Source organism: Lactuca serriola, chromosome 1 (assembly GCF_051521515.1).
Source record: "Lactuca serriola cultivar US96UC23 chromosome 1, Lser_US96UC23_V15, whole genome shotgun sequence".
NCBI classification, from domain to species: domain Eukaryota; kingdom Viridiplantae; phylum Streptophyta; class Magnoliopsida; order Asterales; family Asteraceae; genus Lactuca; species Lactuca serriola.
The window spans coordinates 81,797,005-81,822,787 of NC_136408.1; the positions used below are offsets into that span (position 1 = coordinate 81,797,005).

At 34.5% G+C, this 25,783-nt stretch overlaps 1 protein-coding gene and 1 pseudogene across 1 annotated transcript; both read left to right on the forward strand.

The window, feature by feature from the left end:
* The first annotated feature begins 6,811 nt into the window (after positions 1 to 6,811).
* On the forward strand, positions 6,812 to 8,938 carry LOC145069657 (alpha carbonic anhydrase 7-like). The gene is made up of 7 exons (XM_079016610.1): positions 6,812 to 7,032; positions 7,132 to 7,349; positions 7,487 to 7,593; positions 7,707 to 7,809; positions 7,915 to 8,082; positions 8,481 to 8,534; positions 8,629 to 8,938. The coding sequence occupies exons 1-7, from the start codon at positions 6,945 to 6,947 to the stop codon at positions 8,713 to 8,715; spliced, it is 825 nt and encodes a 274-aa protein (XP_078872736.1). The 5' UTR covers positions 6,812 to 6,944; the 3' UTR covers positions 8,716 to 8,938.
* Positions 8,939 to 18,514: 9,576 nt separating this feature from the next.
* Positions 18,515 to 19,953, forward strand: LOC145057805 (uncharacterized; annotated as a pseudogene).
* Positions 19,954 to 25,783: the final 5,830 nt, after the last annotated feature.

Sequence of the window (25,783 nt, forward strand, 5' to 3'; positions counted from 1 at the left end):
TTGATTTAAGATATCAAATTTTACGTGGAAGAAGACCAAAAATGGAAAAATAAGTAAATAAATAAAACAAGTCCAGGCTGGTAATAAAGGTTTGCTGCAATTCATGATTTAGTAACATTCTCTGGTATGCCATGATACTCCTACATTTTCTATTTTTATTTTTAATTCTTAAACTTCAATTATGTCAGTTTAATAAAGGTCACTTTTATGCTTGTGGGATGATGTTGAAGCTGATTGTAAGATCCCAAAATTTCATTTTTAAATAAGTTGTTATGAAAACCAACAGTAATAAAACATTCCATGTCAAAACCAAAGTGTCAATAATCAAAACATGTTATCACAAAACAATATCATAGTGTAATCCCGAAGATCTTATGCGCGGAAAACATAGTGTGATGCACTGCGATCGAGCCGGCTCCATTCCTTTGAAAATGAAGTACCTGAAACCAAAACTGAAAAGTTTAAGCACGAAGCTTAGAGAGTTCCCCCATCATACATACCATACACATAACATACTTCCAGGCAATTATGGGGTGCCTGACCTACCCATGTCAAGTCATTCTGGGGTGCTCGACCTACCCTGTCAGGCAATTCTCATGTCAAGCAATTCTAGGGTGCTCGACCTACCCTCCGGTTTATCTCAACCGGCTGCAAGGACTATTTCACCCCCAACCACTACCATAAAATAACATAACATAAAACTATTGCTAGGCATGCATGGGTACTGACTACCCCTTCAGTATCTTCCAACCGGTATTCGTGGACTATTTCACCCCTACTACTACTAACACATATAATAGAGCATCCTAGCACATAAAGAATATCAAATAGTGGCAAACTAGACAATTATCACAAAGACAATCATATCATACATAATCACCTACTGGTGGGCCGAAACTAGTGCCTTATACCCACCTCTACTGGAAGGTAACACACATCGCACTGCTGAAGTCCCGTAGACAAAACTCTAGTTGTTGGATGACAGGTTCTCGAACTGTCAATCATCAAAATAACACCCAATCAGTAATTGGGTTCCAATACATATCCATAAGTCCATGCTTGGGGTAAAAGACTACTTTACCCCCATCTTAGCTTGATTCAAACCTAAGGCCCAATCCAAAGGCCAAAAGTCCAACTATGAATTAAAGCCCAACATATGGCCCAATTTTCCAAATTGGGCACAAACCTTTACATGGTCTCTCCTTAAGGCCCAACCATTTATTCCATTCCAAACATGTAGCATTATAATGGCCCAATATCTCATAATCATCAAGGCCCAGTTATGGCCCATCTATGGCCTAATTTTCCAAATTGGGCCCAAACCCCTTACATGGACCTTACCGTAAAGGCCATCCAAATATTATAGTCTATATGATTGTTCTTGGATGGCCCATCAATATCCCAATCACCAAATCCTAATAGAAAGGCCCAACTCAAAGCCCAACTGAAATTAGGGTTTTCACATAAAATGACGATTAGGGTCAAGTGTTTCTACTTAACCCATTAAGGACTTAATCCATTAAGTCCATTACTCTACTAAATAAATCATACGGTGTGGTCGGTTGTAATTCACAATTCAATTCAAATGGCCCAAAACGCGGGTCCCGATAAGTCCAAACCAATAAGTCCAAAATTAGGGCTTTCTAAACCCTAATTTGGGTTTCCAACCCAAACACAATCCAATAGGCCCAAAAGTTAAGTCTTTATAGATCAATTAGGGATTCGTTAGGCCCACTAGGGTTTCATTAGGCCTACTAGTGTTTCATAAGTTAGGCACCACTCACTACCACCTCGGGTAGTGGTGGTCAACTGCGACTCACGGCGGCTTATAGCGGCGACCACCACCTCACGATGGTGGTTATGGTTCTAGTCCATTTTTTTCCAAACATCCCAAACGAAATCTAACACACACAAAGCACACCGCCACCCAACACGGCACCTGGTGGTGGTTAAGAGTTTTCTTTTGATTATACTAGCACCGATTACAATTTACAACACAAATATTAATAACACACACACTAATAACACACACTAATATAAACACACACACACATCCACCCTTGTGGTGGCCGGTGGTGGTACATGGTGGCAGCCACCACCTCACGGTGGTGGTGGTGGTTGTTCTCGATTTTCCGGCCAAACAAACCACACACTCAACACACACATTACAACAGAAAACATACCGAAACACTTGCTTTGCCTGGAACAGGAACATATCCACCCTCTTGGTGGCGTTTGGCGACGGTGGAATCACGGAGAGGCGGCAGCGGCGGTGATTTGCGATGACAGCCACCACCTCACGGTGGTGGCGACAGCTCCTCTTGATCTTCTGCCCAGCAACACGTCATCACACATGAGACACGACGTGAAACATCAGCCCTCAGCGACTGACTTGGCAGCTGGAAGCGTTGAAGTTATCCCAGGTTCCCGACTGTGGTGGCGCTACGATGGTGACATAGTGGGTGGTGGAGCAACATCGAACTGATGTAGAAGAAGAGATGAAGTGAACGATAGCAGCAGTAGCGACATAAGGTAGAAGAAGATGATGACGGAGGAGGGTGGCAGCGGACGTCATGAACCTCGTCGGCGGTCTTCAACGGAATGAATGCAACGGTGGTTCTCAGCTTTGACGTCGGCGACACACCAGCAGAAACGGTGGTTGTCGGACCCGATGATGCAAACGGCGGCTAAGGAGGGCTCCTATGGTGGTGGCGGCTACTATAGGGGATATAAGGAGGGTGGCGGCTGGGGTATCCCTTAGGTTTAGGGTTTGGATTAAGAGGGTAATGGTTATATACCCTGTCCCATATAGCTTTAAATTACGATCCATGTGATTTTCATGTATTTATATAAAGATGACTCATTTCTCTCTCACTTACCTATGACAATTTACCTTATTTGTGTACCGTAAACGAATGTAAATAGCCATGGGATGGTTGTGGTTTTTTAAAACCTTAAGGGTATTTAGGTAACAAATGAAAATACATGAAAATAAACTCAAAATATTCATGAGATTTCCAAATTTTTGGATTTAGTTGAATAATACAATATTAAAAATTGTAGTAAATTATACAAATGGATCGTATCTACGATTTAGGATAATCTACACGTTTGCTCTCAAACTTTATTTTTTCAGTTGGAAGGGCCTCAAAATTTGGTTTTGTTGCAAATTCGATCCCCATCCAGTATAAAAAAACGATTTTACACTAATACATTTCTTAATTATAATTTTTATTATTTATTTATTGTTTATAAAACAAAAAACAAATTAATACCAGACTTCACCCCACCTCATCCCAACCTCACTTTCACAACTCATCTCTCTCTCTCTCTCTCTCTCTCTCTCTCTCTCTCTCTCGTTAATAACCTAACTCATTGTCCTCTATATCGCCCCCCAAATAGCCTCACTGTCATTGACCACGTTAGTCGAACCGTCGCCAACTGCCTCGTTCCCTGACGTTAAATATATCCATCTCTGATCGTATCCTTCCCCGACATACCAGGCTGAAATCTCGGGTTTGGTGGCACTTCTACATCCTTACAGTGTTATTCCAATAGGGTTCTTGTTCAAAGCCACCTTCCCCATCCACCAACCGCCAAAAACGGAAAAATGTTTGACATCTACACCCATTGGCTCTCCAAAATTAGGTGCGATGTTGGAACAGAAACAAAAAAGTCTGATGTTGGAACAGAAACAAAAAAAGTCCACACCCACAGTCCATAAGGTCAAAAAGTTGAGTTGTTGTATCAATTGTTGCTCTGAAACTATTTTGCAAAAAGAAAATAATCGTCGTCCGCCATTTTGCACGGGTAAATGACTAGTGTGTGTGTGTGTATATATATATATATATATATATATATATATATATATATATACACACACACACATTGTAATTGTCCAATGCACTTATAATTCAATATCTAACTTGATTTACTTCCAAAACTTTTATAACTTTCACATTTATCTTTCTTTTACATAATATTCATTTTCAACTATAATATATATAGTCTAGTAGCGTTCGACAAAAAATGTGATGTAAAAGGAAGATAGTAGTGAAAATTTGAAAATCTTGAAAGTAAAATCCAGTTAGGGGTTGAAGTTTAAAAACATTATAATGAATATATCAAACAAAACGACGTATTATGGTAGGTTTTGGTACCTAAGCTTATATACCCTTAAGGGTATATTCACTTTTCCTATATATATATATATATATATATATATATATATATATATATATATATATATATATATGCGAGAACAATTGTAAACTAATCATTCCATAGGGGCGTAAAAGGAATTTTACAATATAATTAAATATGGATAATTAATCAATTCCTACAATCATGGGATATTGTCTAACTTATTGATATTTACCAAAATACCTGAAATGAATTTAATCTATTTTTAATCAAATAGATTATGAAAAGAAAAAAAAAAAAAACCTTTTTACCATGATTAAAAAAACGTTTTTTTTAATTTTTTTTTACCGGTATATCAAAAAGATTGATTTTACCATGATTAAAAACGTTTTTTTTTTAAATATACTAGTATTTCAGAAAGATTGATGAATTAATGATTTCAACCGAATATTTGTAATCATAAAAAAAATAAAACATATTTGTAATCATATGTGAATCTGTTGTAATCGTAAATGAATAGATGAATTAAGTTATAATGATAAACGAATATAACACAATTTATAGATAAAAATTACGTACAATACAACTATAATCATAAATAAATAAAACATATTGGATATGTATATCTAGATTGTACATCTATCCATAAATAATAACACAAAAAGTTACAATGTAATACATATCTTTTTTTCTATAATCACATATGAATACAACATAAATAAAAATTAGACTAAAAATAATTAACTACTATTATATAATCATAAATGAATAAGTCAAGATCTTCTCCATTTTGTATTATTTGGTTGTATATTAACACTCCAACATTCCGTTTTGTAAAAGCATCTCGATTTCCTCTACACACCGTCAAATAAAAAAATAAATACAATTAACAATCAACATTCCGTTTGTTGAAACATCAAGCTTTCGTTTCTTCAAAAATTGTTTGTTTGTGAAATTTTTGCTTTTCTTTTTTGCAAAGCATCCAAAACCTACAACAAATGTTATAATCATCAATAAAATGTTATAATCATTAATGATTGAAACTCAAAGCTTACGTCTCGATCTCTATATCTAAAAAAACATAGTCCTAATCATGAACAATTAATAAAATGATGATTTTATCTTTTATAGTGCATCCATAAAATTTATTTAAACTTATTATTTTACCTAATACAAGTAAACCCTAATAAAAATTTACTCCGCAACATTAAAAAATGTTCAAAATGATGATTTTATTTTATCTTTTATAGTGCATCCATAACATTAAAAAATGTTCAAAATGATTTTAATTTTTATAATGAAATCAACAAAGATATCGAGTGCGTATGAAATCAGATTACATAAGAAAAGAAACCGATTGTGAATGAAAACAACAAATACATCGACTGTGTATGAAATCAGCAAAGAAAAGATTTTACATAACTATGAAATCAGTTTCTAGAAAAGAAATTAACAAAGACATCACATTCAAATCTTGGCAAAGGAATCGAAACATACCTGAGTCGTTGCTGCCTTGCTGCGCGGGAATAAAGGCGAGTTTGCACCCGTGAGTAGAAATCAATGAGATCCTCGACGAACTAGCGAACAGGGGAACCGATTACCTGAGTCGTCGTTGCCTTGTTGTGCCGGAGTGAAGGTGAGGTTGCGCCGGTGAGTAGAAATCAATGGGACCACCGACGAAGTAGCGAACATGGTAACCGATCTTTGGAGGCGTGTACAAGACGAGTGGAGTCGACTATGAAATGTGAGAAGAAAGTTTTTAAGAAGGAGACGGCATTATTATGAAACCCTAGATAGGGGGAAATATAAAAACGAGAAATGAAAGGAAAGAGGTAAAGTTGCAATTCCTATTATGTCATTCTGACCATTTAAATGTTACACTTTAATACCAACAATTTTAGAATTTTTCATAAATCATCCCTGTAATAATAACCTTAGATTTAAATATTTAAATGATCCAAATTTGTTCTCGCGTTCTCAACCTTTTAGATGTTCTCATTTGATCCTACTCCTATATATATATATATATATATATATATATATATATATATATATATATATATATATATATATATATATATATATATATATATATATATATATATATATATATATATATAAAGTGATGTTTGAATTATTTTGCCATACATTATAATGGAAAGTTAAGGTTGTTAAACTTCCTTTGACTTAATTATTTTATGTAATCATAATTTTTTTATTAAACAAATTTCTAAGAAATGAGTTTATCTCATATTCATTAATTTTTTTTTTTAAAAAAAAGTGTTTATTTTTATCGCAGTCTGTATTAGTTTCAACTTTCAAATCCAGTACATGTCAAAATAGAAGCACTCAATTGAAAGAATGGACTAATTAAAAGAAAATTTTAATTTGAATTTTCTAATCATAGACGTTTAAAATATTTAACTTCAATAATGTAACATTACACTAGCCATCAATCCTTAATGCATACTCTTTGTGTTCGTCTTTTGAGTTTAGTTAATATTTTATTGTATACACATCTGGAAACTTTTACCGTGTTCCGAAACTTCAAACTTAATTCACCTGCCCCAAACAATGAAGAAATTTCTTAAATTAACACTCATTACAAATAAAAGTTTTCCATGTCTTTTATATGAATTTAAACATGGTCTTTGGTCAATATAAAACTCTCATTTCTCCTAATTCACACCTTTGATCCTCTTGCACCCTATTCACCTCTCTCTCTATATATACATACATTCGTAAATATCCATCGGTAACTTATACAAACACCCGAAAAGATTTCCCATAACCATAAAGAAATGGATAACAAAAGTTTACGGTTTTCTTCGATCTTCATTGCTCTTATCATCGTCTTCTATGCACCTTTTGCTATCGCTCAAGAAGTTGGTAAGTTCTTGTAATATATTATTTCAACATTATACTTATTTCTTTTCGTTGTTTATTTGTTAATATTTCGCGCCCTCTAAATACGATGTTAATATGCAGATGATGAAAGTGAGTTCACTTATGATGTGAACAGTCCAAATGGGCCGGATCATTGGGGAGAGATCCACCCGGGGTGGAGCTTGTGTAACCAAGGAGACATGCAATCACCCATTGATCTTACACATAAAAAGGTTCAAACAACTTCAAATCTTGGAAGACTTGATAGAGATTATAAGCCTGCAAACTCAACTCTTATTAATAGAGGCCACGATATGATGGTATGTAAACAATCAATCTTTAATAATATTAAACAATTAAGAGCCAAAAAAAGTTAAGACTCTTTCTATATATGTGAGCTAGTTAAATAATAGTATTGTTATTATAATAATATGTAGTTTATTTATATGATCAACAGTTGAGATTTGTTGGAGGAGCAGGACATATTCATATAAACGGTAGTGAGTATCAACTTAACCAACTTCATTGGCACACCCCTACAGAACACACCATCAACGGCCGAAGGTACTATAATTTACTCTCATTTTTTAGTAAAAAATGTTATAAATTATAAGAACTCATTTTAGTAATTATAACAAGATTTCTACCAAAAACACTAATTTTCGTGACACCTACAGATTCAATCTAGAGTTACACATGGTTCATGAAAGTACAAAGGGAAAAATTGCAGTAGTTGGAATCATGTACAAGATCGGTCGTCCTGATCCTCTTCTATCAATGGTACGTCAATAAATATTTTTCTTTGACAATATTATATATTAAGTTAATTATAATTTTTTGTTATCTATAAAATCTTGAGATCTTGCTTTTGAAATACATGGTCAGATGGAACCATTTTTTAAAGCATTAGCTTCTACGAGAGATGTTGAAAAAAGTGTTGGAATAATTGACCCACGAAAAATTAAGATTGGTAGCAGAAAATATTATCGATATATTGGCTCACTTACTACTCCTCCATGCTACCAAAATGTTATTTGGACCATTGTTAAGAAGGTAATAATTAACTTTTATTTATTTTCAATCATTGTGTATTAACTTTAACTATTATTTATCATATGATAATGAATTAAACTAAGAGCATCCATAATGCCTAGTTCAATAATGGAAGAGTTGAAAGAAGTGGTATGTCTAATTAGTATTTGATGGATTAAACTCTATCATTATGGATGTCATGTTGGGATTGAATAGTCATTGAATTCTTCAATAGAAAAAAAAAAAAAAAAAAAAAAAACCTTTTAACTATATAGTATTAAATATATATTGAGTTTAATGCATTACAAAAAAATTAATATAAAATTATATAGCAAGTAAAATGATGATTTGTCAATTCATTAAACTTTAATAAATTTAATGCATTGTGGATGTCCTAACATGCAATGTTATATATTCAGGTAAGAACAATTTCACGAGCACAAGTGCATGCAATCCACGAAGCTGTTCATGAGGTAAGTGTTTAATGTGTTTCAGTTATTCTATTAATTCTTTTATATATATAAATATTGTATGTGTATTTACTTTTGCTGATGGTACATGTAACAGGAGGCAGAGGCTAATGCAAGACCCATCCAACCATTGAACAACCGTTGGTTGAAGCTTTATAGACCAGACGACTATCAAAATTATTAAACGAATTGACGAATTTTAAATATTTAATTTATAGCTCAATCACATATATGATTTTATTCATTTGTTGCACGCCAAACTATTTATGTATAATAAGAGTGCTTTTTTAATATTTCGAGTGTGTGTCGTTGTTTACATAAACATCCAATGTAGATTGTGGAGATGTTGTAGTTCTTCAAACTTTGTTCATGCCAAATCCATTTGAGGGTTTGTGGTTTGCATCTTTATACACATTTTATTTCAATGTATGAAGTATCATTGCTAATTCGTAAACTGGATGGGCTATTATTGATATGATCGTCCCATTGAAAGGACGTGGTTAATTTACATCTATGTTTACCTTTATTAGAGGTAAGAGATCCCAGTGCATAATTATTTTATGTTTTTAACTATCAAAAACAAAATCTCCTGGCAATTAGTTGTTAAAAATCCTTATATGTTTAATCAAAGTTATATTTAATAAAAACGGTAAACTCCAATATATACTAATAGACTTGCACATAGTTCCGACTTACACAAAATTATTTGATAAAATGCTAAGGGTAAATTGTAGGGTGCATCAACGTACTTTAGTCTCACTATAAATATATGCAAATAGTTGTTAAAAATCTACTATATCGTTTACCCATAAAAGCAACCAACTTATACCATTCTACCCAAAATATCAATGTGTTAACACTTCTTTTCATATTATGGCATTATACTTTATTTTATAACCATAATAGCAGCACACTTGTACATTTTGATATGTGTAACACTACTAGAAAACTGGGCAATTTCTGACAGCCATATCCGTCGTAAATCTGCCGGTAAAGCTTATTTCCGACTGAATTAGGTTTGTCGTAAAAAGTCTTGTGGGTAATTATTTGTAACAGATTTCAGACGGTTTATATAACAGATTACCAATGGAATTTTCCGTCGGAAATATACCGACGAAATGTTCTTTGACCAGGTTAAGCTATAAGTTAAAAATCAATTAACATATACCACTATTTTCACTCAATGAAAATAAAAAACCGTGTTTCATCAAGTATTGTATATGTACATCCATGAATACCATCGGAACCGTTGTTTCAACTCTATTTTTAAGTTTTCGAGAGTTAGACGTCGTTTTTTCCATTTTTCTTTTTTTTCACACCTTTATTGTACATCAATTACTATATATCAAACAAATTATAGCTAATATACACATACGAACACTCATACACACCATCGGACCCTGTTACTCATCTTATGTTTTAAAATTTAAATACATATTAATACATGAGATCCCGATGGTTTATACAGTTGTAAAATTGAAAATTATTATTATTATTATATATACTTTCTATTTACTATTTCTTGTTGTTGTTGTTGCTATTAAATTCATTTTATGACTATTTTTCGATTTCAAGAAACATACAACTAATGGCTATGATTGTTAAAAATTGAGTGCATTGTCTAATCCTAGTTTGTTGGTGATATTCTCAAGTTTCATGGTAGTCGTCTCCCTTGTTCTCATCAACCCGTAGAATTTTCATACACTTTTCCATCACCCACTTCGTCAATGACAAAAACGTCAAACTCAATATATGTACATGAAGCGTTCGAATGCGACGCTCGTTCGTGGAACCAAATACGGATTCAAGGATACGACCACACCTAACTTACTTTGTTATATCATTATTTGGTTGATTTTTTCCTTTGTTTCTTTTTTTTAAGATAAAACTATAAATTTGGTCCCTATAGTTTGTAAAAAACTATAAATAAGGTCCAAAAAATTTCTAACTTGCATGAAAGGTTCAGAATCATGAATCCTTGAAAAATTAAAAACACTTTTTATCCTTTTTGTTTTCTTTTTTCTTTTTTTTATTTATAGTTTATTACTTTCATAATTAAGAAATAAAAAACCAACCCTATCCCTTACCACACCCACCTACTATACCATTGCTCGCTCTCTCTCTCTCTCTCTCACACACACACACACACGGTAAACAACACTCTAGAAAAAAACCTACCTCCATTAAAGGTCCTCCAAATACGTTACAAAAAATTAATCATTATTGCCCGATATCATTGAGCTTGTTTCTTGAATTGGCTCACTGCAAGAAATTAAGGTCTTTACCTACACATAAATTACCCATACATGGTATGTGTATGTAAATACCTACACATAATTCGCATATGTGTGTGTATTTGAAAATAACAAATTTTCATAACAGACAACACTTGATATGTGTAGGTAATACTTATAGTAACATTTTATTTGGGGGTGAATTTTACATCCAAGATTAGTGATTTACATAATGTGAAATTGCCCACTCTTGTTAAATTTTTTCTTAATGCTTTGGTAATATACCTACATATTGTAACGTCGTGGAAATTCAAACCAATTTTTTATTTTGAATTCATAAAAACATATATCATATTGTTCAACACCAATTATTCATTTAACAAAGTTTTCAAAATCATCACATGAAATCCATGATCCACAGCAGCTCTTCCCAAAACATAGCGTGTGTGTACAATCATATCGGTGCCTTCCCGCGGTCCTATGAAGTACCTGAAACACATATCACATAAACGGTAAGCACGCATGCTTGGTGAGTTCCCCAAAATACCACGTACATACAACTAGCCACTCGAGGCTATAGCTTTACGAGAGACCTTCCGGTCAATGTGTCTCAGAGGCCTTCTGATCCCACAATCTAAGTAGAGCTTCCGGTCCTACTCTATCGACCTTCCGGTCCATACCATATTGACTTTCCGGTCCATACACTGTTGACCTTCCGGTCCATATCATACTGACCTTTCGGTCCATACCATGCTACTCATAACATACATAACATATACATATCACATAGAAACATATATCACATACTCGCCATAACACATAAGACCTTCCGGTCACACATAATTACCACTATAGGTAAGGTATAGTGAGAAGACTCACCTCGTATGATGTCTAGTAACTCACGTGCTCGATATCCCCGAACTCGAAACAATGACCTAGCCCCTGCCTAATCATATAAAGTAATTATCTCAAATCAACAACGGCTCTCAAGGCTAGACTAATCCCTTCCTATGTTCTATCAGAAGGCTAAAAGACCATTTTAACCCTCTAATGGTCCAAAAGTCCACATGTTGACCAAACCTTAAAAGTCAACTTTAGGGAGGTATGCTGTGCGTAATAACTCTGTACGCGGGGCGTACTCCGTGGTCATCCAGAATCGGGGAACTCGACCCCCTACACGGTGCGTACTGGGATTACGCCCAGCGTAAGTCCCGGTTTCATACTTTCATGATTTTTGGTCTGAATATATTAAGACATAAGCTCATATCTCAGATCCAGGCACTCTATTGTCTCTTAAGCCATAAAGTCGAAACCTTTAAGCCTTTGCATGGCTGTAAAGGTCACCAATCACTTCAAACACGTATCCTCTTTCCCCATTAAGCCCTAATCTCATGCATGACTTAATCTTAACGTCTAAGATTGGATTTTTATGGATTTATAACACAAAATACACTGAAATGGGGTAGATCAAGGTCCATGGAGTTCCTTTGCTCAAAAGTCTCCACCTTTGGGACTTAAACCCTAAAAATGCTCCTATATGATGTTCATAACAAAAAAGTGGTAAAGTTTGAAGGTTTTTACCTTTGTGAGAAGCTCCCCACTCAATTTAGCTCAGATCTAGAAGCTTTGACTTCAATCTTTCCTCTTCAAGGTCTTCTCTTATTCACAAGCACACAATGACACTTTCAAGCTCAAATACACACACACAAGTTTAGAATGGAGGTTTAGCTCTATTAGGGTTTCACTCTCTGGAAATGGTGGTTGAGATGGAGGCCATAGCATTCCTTTTATAGTGTTCATGTCTCATTTAGGGTTTTGAGTCTGGACCTATTACGCCCAACGTAACTATGGTATGCCTAGCGTAACTATGGTACGCCCAACGTACCGGGTAGGATCCGCGTCAAAGGCACGTCCATGGGTACGCGCAACATACTCTTCAGTACGCCCAGCGTACCCACTTGTCACCATTTTCTATTTTGGGCTAATTTTGACAACTAGAAAAAGAAGAAGGATTAAAGAGATATACCTAACTTTCAGGATGTTTCACATATAGATATAAATTAATTGGATGTGTGGGTGATTCATTTTGTTTTACAAACACATGATTTTACTTGAGATGTGTGTTGGTAACTAAATTAAATAACAATAATAATTAATGTTGTATAAATGGCGTGGCAAAGTAAATGTCCACACATGTAAAAAAATTTCAATATATGTGTGGGTAGTTTTTAAAATTTTATCTACACATATTATTTATATACAAAGATGTGGGTAAATAAAATAAACGATTTTTTTATTTTATTATTTGAAGATTACGTGGCAAATTGAATACCAACACAATTTAATGGTATAAAATATGTGTAGATAATACGTAAATATTACATACAAATTAGTTTCGTTAGCGAAAATGTCACTTCTACAACCACCGCCGTCACCACCATTATCGACATCATCACCACCCCCACCTCCACCACCACTATTCCCACCTCAGCCACCAACGGCACCAACTTCGCCACCACTAGTAGCACCTCAACCCCTCGTCACTACAAACGTCGTCACCAACCCTTCTGCCACTTGCGTCACCACCACCACCGACACCGCCTCTTCTACCACCACCACTACCACCTCTATTATATACGTAACCTCCACAACCACCATTACCACCCCCACTACCACCACCATCTTTGCCACCACTACCACCCCATTTGTTCGTCACCACCGCCACCAATTCACCCTATCAGCCAGCACCACCATCACCACCTTCGCCTCCGCCTCCATCACCATCATCACCGCCACCTCTGTCGCCATCCTGCCCCCTTGGGGGCCGCCACCACCACACCCCATTCGCCTTCATCACCACTACCACATTTATCCCATCGCCACCATCCTTGTTTCTAGATCTACAACCACCACCACCATCACCTCATTTTCGACCACCACCACTACTACCAACTTCACCAATTCCACACTCTCAGCCACCTCAACCACCACCACCACTGCTACTTCATCCTTTGTCCACCACATCCACCCCTTTCGTCACCACCTCTACCACCTCCGCCGCCACCACCGTCGCCACCACCATCACTCACTCTGTCACCACCACTACCTCCACCACCATCACTCCTTCTATCACCATCACTTTTGCCACCACCTCCTTTGCCACCTCTGTCACCTCTACCTCTACCTCCTCTTCCTCCGCCACCACATCTACTAACTCCAACTCCTCTGCCACCACAACTACCTCCTCCTCCGCACACCGCCACCACCCCTTCAACCCCCTCCACTATATAAAATTTATCTATAAACATGAAATTAAATTTATTACATGATTTTAAATCAAAAAATGACGTGTCAATATCATTAAGTACTCATATATATATATATATATATATATATATATATATATATATATATATATATGTTTATACCTTAAAAAGCATTTACAAGATTTTGCTGAATTTTAAGAGGTACAAGCTTTTAAGCATCATATACAATAATTTTATGCATCGGAGAATAATAAATCTTATCCGGTCAAAGACAGATTTTGAATAGGTCTTTTAAGCTTATCTTCAAATTGAATGAGTTAAATATGAAAAAGTCAAATAAGATGATGATGATAAGATTTTGAATAGGTCAAAGTTTGACCAAGTGTTCTTCATATCCAATTGAATTGTTAAATACTAAATCTTATCCGGTCAACATTTATGAAAAAGTCAAATAAGATGATGATGATAAGATTTTTTGAATGGGTCAAAGTTTGACCAAGTGTTCCTCATATCCAATTGAATCGGTAAATACTAAATCTTATCTGGTCAACATTTATGAAAAAGTCAAATAAGATGATGATGATAAGATTTTGAATGGGTCAAACTTTGACCAAGTGTTCCTCAAATCCAATTGAATCGCTAAATACTGAATCTTTCAATAATAATGAAAAAGTCAAATAAGATGATGATAAAAAGCATTTACAAGATTTTGCTGAATTTTAAGAGGTACAAGCTTTTAAGCATCATATACAATAATTTTATGCATAGGAGAATAATAAATCTTATCCGGTCAAAAACAGATTTTGAATAGGTCTTCTAAGCTTATCTTCAAATTGAATGGGTTAAATATGAAAAAGTCAAATAAGATGATGATGATAAGATTTTGAATGGGTCAAAGTTTGACCAAGTATTCTTCATATCCAATTGAATCGGTAAATACTAAATCTTATCCGGTCAATATTTATGAAAAAGTCAAATAAGATGATGATGATAAGATTTTGAATGGGTCAAAGTTTGACCAAGTGTTCCTCATATCTAATTGAATCGGTAAATATTAAATCTTATCCGGTCAACATTTATGAAAAAGTCAAATAAGATGATGATGATAAGATTTTGAATGGGTCAAACTTTGACCAAGTGTTCCTCATATTCAATTGAATCGCTAAATACTGAATCTGTCAATAATAATGAAAAAGTCAAATAAGATGATGATAAGATTTTGAATGAGTCAAAGTTTGACCAAGTGTTCTTCATATCCATTTGAATCGGTCTAATACTATGTACACGTTATAAAACATTTCATATAAACTGGAAAAGACGCATTGATCTAGCATTCGTCTATCATGAATGTCTTGCCATTGACAACAAAACCTTGGTTCTCTCTCATGCTCACTACCTCCTCCTTTGTTTTTTTTCTATTAAAATCGAATAAGCCCAAAAATGTCTTACGTTTAATCCTAGCCCAAGTATAAGAAATCTCTATTTGTTCGTCATTTTGTTTAACAAATTTTTTATGACATTTTGTTGATCCGCACCCGCCGCTTTGCGCGGGTAAACGGCTAGTCTATATATATATATATATATATATATATATATATATATATGTGTGTGTGTGTGTAGCTAATGGTAAATATTACTTCATATAATATTCGTTAATCACATATGTATCTAAAACTATATCATTAAAAAACTGACATGGAAGTTGATTTAAAAGTAAAACAAAAATCAAAGAAAATTTAACAAAATGGAAATAAGATGACGATGTGGAAATTGGTGCTAATCCTCCTATTTTCACGAGTGATAGGATTTATAGGAGATAGTTGCTAGATATCATCCCACAAAAAAGCTAAATACAGTGAAGCAGTATCGTAGGATGTAATTTTGTCCGACATGCACGTGGTTTTTTTAAATGAAGGATGTAATCTCATCCTAAATTAACGAGGTCATGGGGCTTATATGATAAGAAATTTTTTCCATTGAGATCATCTCACCAAAATACAGCAAAACCCTATTTTGAAGCAGCTTCGAGGAATCAAGGCAAAAAAGGCAGGTTTGAGGGCCAACTCTTGGTAAACAAAATCAATGAAGTTTCTTTAATTTTAGGTTCTTTTCAAACCAAGGAGTATCTCTATTAAAAGCAGTCTTCTACCAATATCCATCTGTTTTATGTTTAAGAAACATTTTCCCCTTAAGGTACTATCATTATCAAAATATGATTTTTGGCTTTAAAGAATATGTGAGAAGATCATAATCACAAGTAATAGGGAAAACAATATTTTTACCTCAGCAGTAACGATGCTGGCTAAAAGTAAATAAAACATAAACTTCGGGTAGTATTGAATGAACTACACGCCTAGCAAAGTCTAAAGGATCAAATACAGACCCCAGGGTGGTGTTGAATGAACAACACACCTTAGAGGGTCTAAAAGGATGATATACAGACTCCAGGAAGTATTAAATGAATAATACGCCTCATAGAGTCTAAAAGAATGAAGTACAGACTCCAGACGGTATCGAATGAACAATACGTCTAGCAAAGTCTAAAAGAAAGAAGTACAACTCCAGACAGTATCAAATGAGCGATACGTCTTGCAAAGTCTAAAAGAAAGAAGTACATACTCCAGACAGTATCAAATGAACGATACGTCTTGCAAAGTCTGAAAGAAAGAAGTACAGACTCCAGACAGTATCAAATGAGCGATACGTCTTGCAAATTCTAAAAGAATCTTTAATCCTAAGTAGGTTTATTTAAAGATTTAAACGTGGCCTAGTATATAACTAGGAAGATATATATAATGATAATTATATATATATATATATATATACATACATATATATATATATATATATATATATATATATATCTTTACAATCTTATAAAAGAAATCTTACCTTTTCTAAAAATAGATTTGAATATAATAATAATATTTTTTTAAGACGTCCAAATATTTAAGCTAAAGGTACAAACTAACATCAATAAAATAATAGTATTAAATTTTAATAGTTTTCCATTAAAATCGAACCTTTGACTTTCAAATACACACCCTATATTGTGGAAGTGTCAGCCTATTATGTAGTTCAAATTTGAAGTTTCAAACGTTTACGTAGTGAAATGAAAAACGATAAGGTCGATCCCTCACGACTCACCTTCTCACTCTCCGTCTAACTATTCGTATGAATTTCCTTTTAATTTGCCTAACTTCAAGCTCAAATATTTTCGATTCCAACAAATCTTCCCTCATATCTCACCCATCTCTACAAATCCTCTCGAGAAACCACAAAACCACAACAGCTCGAGGCTATCACTATCCCTCTTTACAAATTCTCTTAACCCTTTCTACCTCTCTAGCCGGTAGATACAGTCACCATTCACCATAACTCTCAACCTCTGTAAGGTTGTAAGGTTAGATCCTCGGTGAGAAGAAATCTGATATTGAAGATATGGTGAATGCCTTAGGAGTCTCTGAATCCAACTCCACACCCAACTCTGTATGGTTAGATCGTTGAATTTCACACAAATCATTGCTTTTGTTAAATTTTATATCAAATATGAGCATAATTTCTAACTGGTAGTTGGCACAGGTCGTTGATATAATAAGAAAAGAAACGAGAGTCTAATTCATAACTTGTGGTGAGTTAATCCTCATGGCTCTATTCCCTTTTTCCCGATCAAAACAGAATCAGATTGCTTGGATTTTAGGATGATTACTTCATTTATATCTGATTTAATTGTTTTTTTTCATCGATCATAGTATTTCAAATATGGAACAAACAAATGAGAAAAGCCCTAAACATTCATCTTTATTCTTCTTGCTACTAAAAAAAAGAGACAGACAACAAGGACTCGAGCCTGTTCCTAGGTTGTATTTTTTTTCTTCACATCATACCTGGTGCTTGATCAAAAAAGGGCGGGTGTGCTGCAAGCTTCTTGGTGGTTGTGATTCATATAAAAGAAAGAGTCGGGGGTGAAAAGGAGAGACAAGTAGCAAATTGACTCTTGGGAGTTTCTTGGTGGCTGTGATTCGTACCCCTTTAGGCATGCCCAACAACTGTTTGTGGAAATGTCCTCTTGCAGGTCTGAATCTTGGTAAAGCTACAGAAACATGGTTGAAAACCTTAAAGAAGTGTCATCCTTCGGTATAAATCTTGCAGGTCTCCAACTCTCTCTCTCTCTCTCTCTCTCTCTCTCTCACACACACACATACACACACAAAATACACAATTTTTATAAGGGGATTACAATATTACCATTGCCAACTTTTACATGCTGCTTTTCAGATTGAAATGTTGTAAGGATAAGAGTTAGAGTGATTTGCTTCCAGATAGACCCTAGCAATCATCATCACCACCCCTCCTCCTTATCTCCACTCGATGACGACTTCGTCAATTTGCATAGTCCCGGAAAGTTGATTCCATTGCTGCAAGTCCAGAGGTAAACCTTCACTGCTAGATATTGATTCTGCAATTAGGTTAAATTTTCAATATCGATGATGATTTTCAGGTGGAAGAAGCCAAGAAACCTTTAATTACAAATTCTCAAAGTCATGCCATCAGAGCATCCCCATCTCAGCGACGTGACTACTATTACATGTCTGTCTTTATGCTTTATTTAATTACTCCTTTATGACCAAAATTCTCCAGTACTCTTTGTTTAATCTGATGAAACTACTGTAATATCTGTTTGCAGGCCAGCAAGATCATTGGTTGGAAGTTCAACTCCACCAAACAGAGGTTATTTGTGGACAACAAGAAGTGGTCCAGCCTCAACTATGGCTATGGCTGCTGCTGCTGCTGATGATGAAGATGATGATCATTCTTCAGAAGATGAGTCATCTCTTGAGATACCTGCAAAGACTACTTCCCAGCCTAGGCCGATACCCCGCTCAGTAAGTTTTTCTAAAAGCTTGATTGATTTCTTGTATTTGTTGATTGATTAGTTGTTGCTAAAAAGCCTATATCGATCCATGATATATGAGCTGATCAGCTGTTTATGTCAGGTTGGTTATGGAGCATTTTTGGCTACTTCACTCAACTTTCCTTCACGCACAAAGGGTTTGATGCAAGTGTATGCTCACAGGAAGCTTCTACAAGTATGACCACTGCTTATTTTACTTATTAGCTCATTAGTAGATGAAAACTTATGATTCTCTCTCTCTCTCTATATATATATATATATATATATATATATATATATATATAAAAGTAATTTTGGTGCTGATGAAATTAGTGTTTGACACTGACAGGATGGTGGTGGAAGTCAAGCTGTGTATGGGCAATGGCTAGGCTGGATGATGGCTGCTATATACATGGGTGGAAGGATCCCTCAAATCGCCATAAATGTAACTCCTCATGCTTCTTCATCCAAATCATATTTTCATTGCAATATATAATCAAACTTCTAACATAATTGGTGTAATTAATTGTCCCCAGATCAAAAGACGCAGTGTTGAGGTAAGTCTGTCATGATATTTTTAATTTTAAAAAAGATAGCATCATGCAATATCTTGAAAAAAAATCTATGTAATTGATACAATACAAGGTTTGAATCCTCTCATGTTCATCTTTGCTCTCATTGCCAATGCAGCTGATGTTGGAAGGTGTCGATTTCTGTCTAGATCCCTTAATATTATACACTCTCAAAAGTTTTGTTGATGTATAATTTATGATTTAAATGCAGCATTCTTGCAAGAAGTAGAGAGTGGGACAAAATTAAAGCAAATATGCCTTGGCTGCTAGATGTTGCAGTCTGTGTGGCACTTGATGCTTTTGTATCCTTTAATTTTTATGTTTTGATATTTTTTTAGTTATTTAATTCTTGTGTTTTGATTACGTTGACAAAGTTGGTTGTTACAACAGATCATAATGTAGTATGTGTACTACAGATACTTCATGAAACCAGATCTAAACACTAATGATGAATGAATAGTGTCTACTGATCTACTCTACTTAGCTTGCTACAAAGCAAGCAAGAATTGTTTTTATGGGGACATGATTGATGAGAGGTTTCTTGTTCACTATAAAACAAAGGGTCTTGAAAAATGGTTCATACAATCTATTATGCTCAAGTTTCATTCAATTAGCCAACAAGGCTTTGGACTATTAATCCTGTCGTTAATGGCCAACATGGACCATTTTACCCATGGAAATAGAAATGGTTAATTACTGAAGTCTTCCATTACTTACATCATACATAGTGTCGTAAAGTGTAATCTAGAACGTTATGATTGGTTGGAATAGTCTACTCCCGTGCTTGAAGGAGTTTCTCTACTTATTGACGGTTTTACGCTTGCCCCACTTCACCCCACAAAAGTCTTCCACTACTTACATCATACATAGTTTTAAAATTAAACTTGAAGGAGTTTCTCCACTTATGGAGCAAGGCTTACTTATGCAAACTCCACGGGTATCCGTAAAAAATTAAGCATGCACTCCACTAAAAGACAGTTTTTTCATCAAATTCAAAACCAAGAAAATATGCACACATATCAAATCTTAATGAAAAAAACAACCCTTTAATGTCAAATCCAAATTTGATATCTAACCTAACTCACAACTATAGAGGCTTTTAATCCATCTATCTAGCCAGGAAATAATTGAATGGGTAAAACATTATAGACGTTGCTTCCATAATATCTTCCTACCACAAATTCACTATCTGGTAAAAACAGAAGACAGTAATAGTTGAAGGTAGGTCTCAGAGTTCATCTGCAATAAACAATTAATTGGACCAAAAATTAGATAACTTAAGAACTAAATGCAACACCAAAAGTCAGTAATGAAGAAAATAGACCTGCAATACAAAAGTATTAGTGAAGCTTAACGAACAATTAAAAGGTGATGAAGTTTATACAACAAATATGGTGTATAAAGAAGTGTTGCACAATTAATAATGTATAATTAGTCATGTGCTATTACACATTTTCATATTTTGTGTTATTTTATATAATTTTATTATTTTTGTTTGAACAGCTTAAACATTTTATATTTTGTGCCGCCTTGACAGGTTTCTCTTTATCAGTTATTTGATGTATCATGTAAAAATAACAACACTGTTTGAATATATTGTCTTTGACATTTACTTTCTTTTGGAACATAACATTTTTGTAAATGAAACATATCACCGAAAGAACTTACTCGCCCCGCCGCTTTGCGCGGGTAGACTGCTAGTATATGTATATATATATATATATATATATATATATATATATATATATATATATACAGAAAATACCATGATGACACTTATTACCTTAAAGCCATGAATTATAAGGTAAACGCAAAGATACTCGTAACCATACTAATTGACAATCGAATACTTGACGACCTGTTGGCGTCGGAATAAATGTGACATTTGTCACCGCTTGGCTTGGTTGGCTGGGACTATAGCTAGCAGTCAGGATGTGGGAGTGTCTGTCCCGTATAGATCTATACACACAATGCCCGCTCTCCCTCCAGGAGACTCTAGTTACCAGCTTAACAACGGTGGAATCCGTGTCATGAGGATGTATCTCGTGGTTCGAATTCTATAACCTTTCTCTTTACTAAAAAGTATAAGTGTTTAGAATATAGTTATAACTAAGTTCTCGTTCATGAATGTTATGGTTGGTTTCTAAACTATACCTATTATAGTTTACTTGAGAAGTTATCTAGATGCCTTTGCTACCCAAAGGATGATGATCTGGCTGATGGAACCTTTATGACTACATATGTATACATGATATATAACTACTATTTAAACGACCTTCGGATGGATAACCGATACCCTAAAGCCACATCCAAACAAGGAAAAGGAATTAAAGCGAGTTAGCCTTCCTAAGTCCTTTAAACATTACTTAGATAACTATACATATACAGACATGCATTTAACAATAAAAGAGTATAAAAAGAATTTTTGGTAAAACCTTTGGAAAAACTTATAAATAAGAATTTATGACTTGATGTCAGTTTATAAAACAAGCTTTGAAAACCTTTAGCTGGATAAAACAGTTTAACATGCAGAAATCTATTTGTTATACAGTTATTAATCACATGTGATTGATATAATAACTTTATAGTTCAACTCGTATTCCCCCCCCCCCCCCATAAAAGCATTTAAAATTATTTAAAAGGTTAATTCAAGGGTATGAACTCACCTGACGTTGGTGATTCGGATGAACGGATGGTATAGGATGCTAAGTGTCAAGTGATGACTTGAACACACACGCGAATCCTATTTAACATGTAATGATACATTTAAGTATCTAATTAGTCATTTAATAACTAATTTTGCAAGTAAGGACATCCTAATGCATGAAAACACTTTGCTACAAGTGCTAGGAGTACCAAGGGTTGCATATAAAGAGAGTATGGCCTCACATTGGAGTTTACTCCTCAAATGGTGGCCCATATGGGTGTTTACGGTTTCTGGACCACTTCTCCCATGAGTTTACGGTCGTAAACTCATGGAAGTGGTGCCATTGGGTGTTCAAAGGTCCTAAACCATTCAAGGAATTATGCTAGACTCGAATCAAAGGCTTAGGAAGTGAATAGGGCTCAAAATGACCCTTCTTTGGAGTTTACAGTCCTTGGACCACTCCTTGGGAGTTTACGGTCGTAAACACATGGCTTTACGGCCGTGAACTCATTTTTGCCCATTCATTTCGTGTTTTGGTGGTTCTATCTTATGCATGCAAGGTTCTAGTCACTTATACAAGCATTGGAAGGTGTTAAGGGCACTTAAACACCCTTTGAAGGTGTTTACGGTTTTGGGAGGTCTCCCCAAACCGTAAACTCATGTTTTCATGGGGATCTTGATGTTCTTCAAGGGTTTAACATGTATTCTAAGTGAATAACTTGATAGGAGGAGTGTACTTACTTATAGGAAGCTCGGAAAGTGTTTGGAGCCCAAGAACACTAGTGTGTGTTCTTGGTGTTTTGAAGAACACTTGAAGATCTATGAAAAAGACAAGATCTCATGGATAAAATCGTGTAAAAACACTAGATTAAGTGTTATACGAACGAATCTAGGAAGAAAACACTTACATTTTGGCGGATTGAACGGAATGATTTTATGATAGTTGAGAGAGAATTCTTGGGTGTTCTTGAGGTGGGAAGTGAAAAGTGAGGAATGGAGGGTAAACTCATGCTATATGCATGAGTCCATGACAAAGGGAGTTTACGGCCCAAACACTCTTGTTTGGCCGTAAACACCTAGCCAAGGTGTTTATTGTTTATTCGCTATACAACACACCTAACGGGCACTTCCATTTAGTTGCTCGTTTGACGAAAAATTATAATAAAATATTCAAACAGACTTAAATCCGGCCAAAAATGTTTTGAGATGAATTTGGCAAATTTTTTTGATGTGCTTGATTGCGGAGTTTATACAAATGAAAATTTTCGGGTTATCACAGCAACACACCAAACGACCAGGATCTTCAAACAAAGACCAGATGCAAAAATGTCTGAAATATGAGAAGCATAAAAAAACTACCAGGGTGTACAAGGAATGGCATGAAACTGAATTAAACAACACCAAAAAAGCAATATCCCTTTGAAGCAAAATCTCAATAGGTAGTATGTAGACATAAGGGTAAAAATGTCATATCTAGAAAAACTTAAGCTGCCGGTAAACCTTTAAACTGTGAATAGAGTACTTGATTCACCTTAGCATTAGGAAATCGGTAACATTACTGTATCTTCTGTTTTTCTTTAACTTTGACTTTTTGAGGGATGGATAACAATTTTAGTTTTGTTAATTACTTACAGTGGAATACTTCTTTGCTGACTCTGTTCATGGATAGGAAGAAGACCAAACGAAAAGTCAAATTAATGTGAAGTTCCCAAAAAAAAACGGCTCCAATTTCGCACAACAAACTAAAATCGAATTAATATAAACATAAGCAAAGATACTTGATTCAATTTTGCAAATCAAGAACTGCAAGAACAACATGAATTGAACTTAAATTGAGATTCAATAAAGCGATTAATACTTCAAATTGGACATTTGTTGAAAATCAACCAAGAAGAAAAAAAAACGAGATTTTGGCAGGGCAAAGCATACGATACTGATATGTAAGGTAGGAACCGAAGACAAAAGAGAAGAACTAGGCTGATTCCATAAAGGATCACATGAGATACCCAGATAACGATTATTAAAAGCCTAATTAGAAACTGGGAGTCTGGGATGCAGTTGGTAGGGCTCGAAGTCGGGGCTGCTTATTTCTCCGCCTTTTTTTTCTATTTCTCACAGAGTTGGCTTTTCTTTTTCTCACCTTTTCTCTATTATTTATTGAGAATTAATTTGATGGAAATGGAATTCATTCTTTTCTATTTCTCTCCACATTTAATACAAACCAAACAATTCTCTCCTCCTAATTCTTTGTACCAAACACCCCCCTTAGTGTTTGTTCATGTGAAGTTTTCAAAGCTCAATTATAATTATGGACATGTTTGACACGGAGCTTTTGGAAGCGTTTGGGAGCTTCTAGCTTTTAGCTTTTAACAGAACGCTCTATTTTAAACAAAAAAATTCCGTTTGTAGTACGAACGTTTAGCTTTTAGTTTAAACAAAACACTCCAAATCTAAAAGCTACTTCATGTATCGTTTTATCAAAACGCTACTAAGCTTTTGAAATCAATTTTCATAATTACCTTTAAAAATATATTTATTTATTTTTAATCAATTTTCCTTTTATGTAATTTTATATATTTCAAAAGCTTCCAGCTATTTTTGCCAAATACTCATATAAAAAATAAAAGTTACAGCTTCTTGCTACCAGCTACCTGCTATACGCTACCCGCTACCCGCTACGAGCTACCCACTACCCGCTTCCAGATAACAACTACTTTTTCCAAGCACGCCCTATATCTGCAGAAGTTTATAAATTAATGTTTGGATACAATTGATACCAACGATTTTCGAAATTGTGCAACTCATTTGTTGTTTTTAATCTGATGCAACTTATTTGCTATCTTAAAGTGCTTCTATTTTTATTCCCTTTGCGTTAATTATTCATTTTGTATATTGAGGGCTTGCGAATCTTTCAGTTATATGTAAGTGTTTGTCCTTTGTTATTAGTTATTTTACATCTCCTAGACCCGAAGTTTCTTTACTAATATATACATTACACTTGTTGCTTGCTACAACGTGTCACAAGGAAATGGTAATATGTATGTATGATTATTCTTTATTTCTCTTATTCTTCTTGTAGATAATGAAAATCGAAGGAACCTTAGAAGCAATATATTCTCAAAGGTATCAACCAGATACTGTCCTTCCAGTCTATATTCCTCTAATCACTAGTACCAACAATAAGTTTTTTTATTTATTACTTGTACATAATGTATTTGATCTTTACTAATTCTTAAGTTTGTAACAGACCCATCTCCATCAAACATGTTTTATAATGTAGATGGATCTCAAACAACAAACAACAATTAGAGAAACCGAATAAGAAAAACTTCTAAGAGGAGAATGCTCAGTATCTTGATTATGTAGCTACTTATAACTTGTTTTTCTTTTGTTAGTTTTATGAGCTGTAGTTTTCAGATGTAGTTTGAATTATTATGTTAAATAGTTATAAATAAAAATGACATTTTGGTATCATATGTTCCTATTTACACCCACATATTTTTCATTTCTTGGATATTTGAATATTATTACATATATTTATCAAGGTTAATACCAACACATAAATATATTTGACCAACAAATATACCAATCTTATCTACACATAAAAGTATTTATACCCACACATATTTTATGACATGT

What these genes read in the sequence shown, in the direction of transcription:
- LOC145069657 (XM_079016610.1), top strand. Translation starts at nt 6,945, where the DNA reads ATGGATAACAAAAGTTTACGGTTTTCTTCGATCTTCATTGCTCTTATC. An exon ending in TGCTATCGCTCAAGAAGTTG is followed by an intron (nt 7,033 to 7,131) that starts GTAAGTTCTTGT and finishes GTTAATATGCAG; the next exon opens with ATGATGAAAGTGAGTTCACT. An exon ending in TCCACGAAGCTGTTCATGAG is followed by an intron (nt 8,535 to 8,628) that starts GTAAGTGTTTAA and finishes TACATGTAACAG; the next exon opens with GAGGCAGAGGCTAATGCAAG.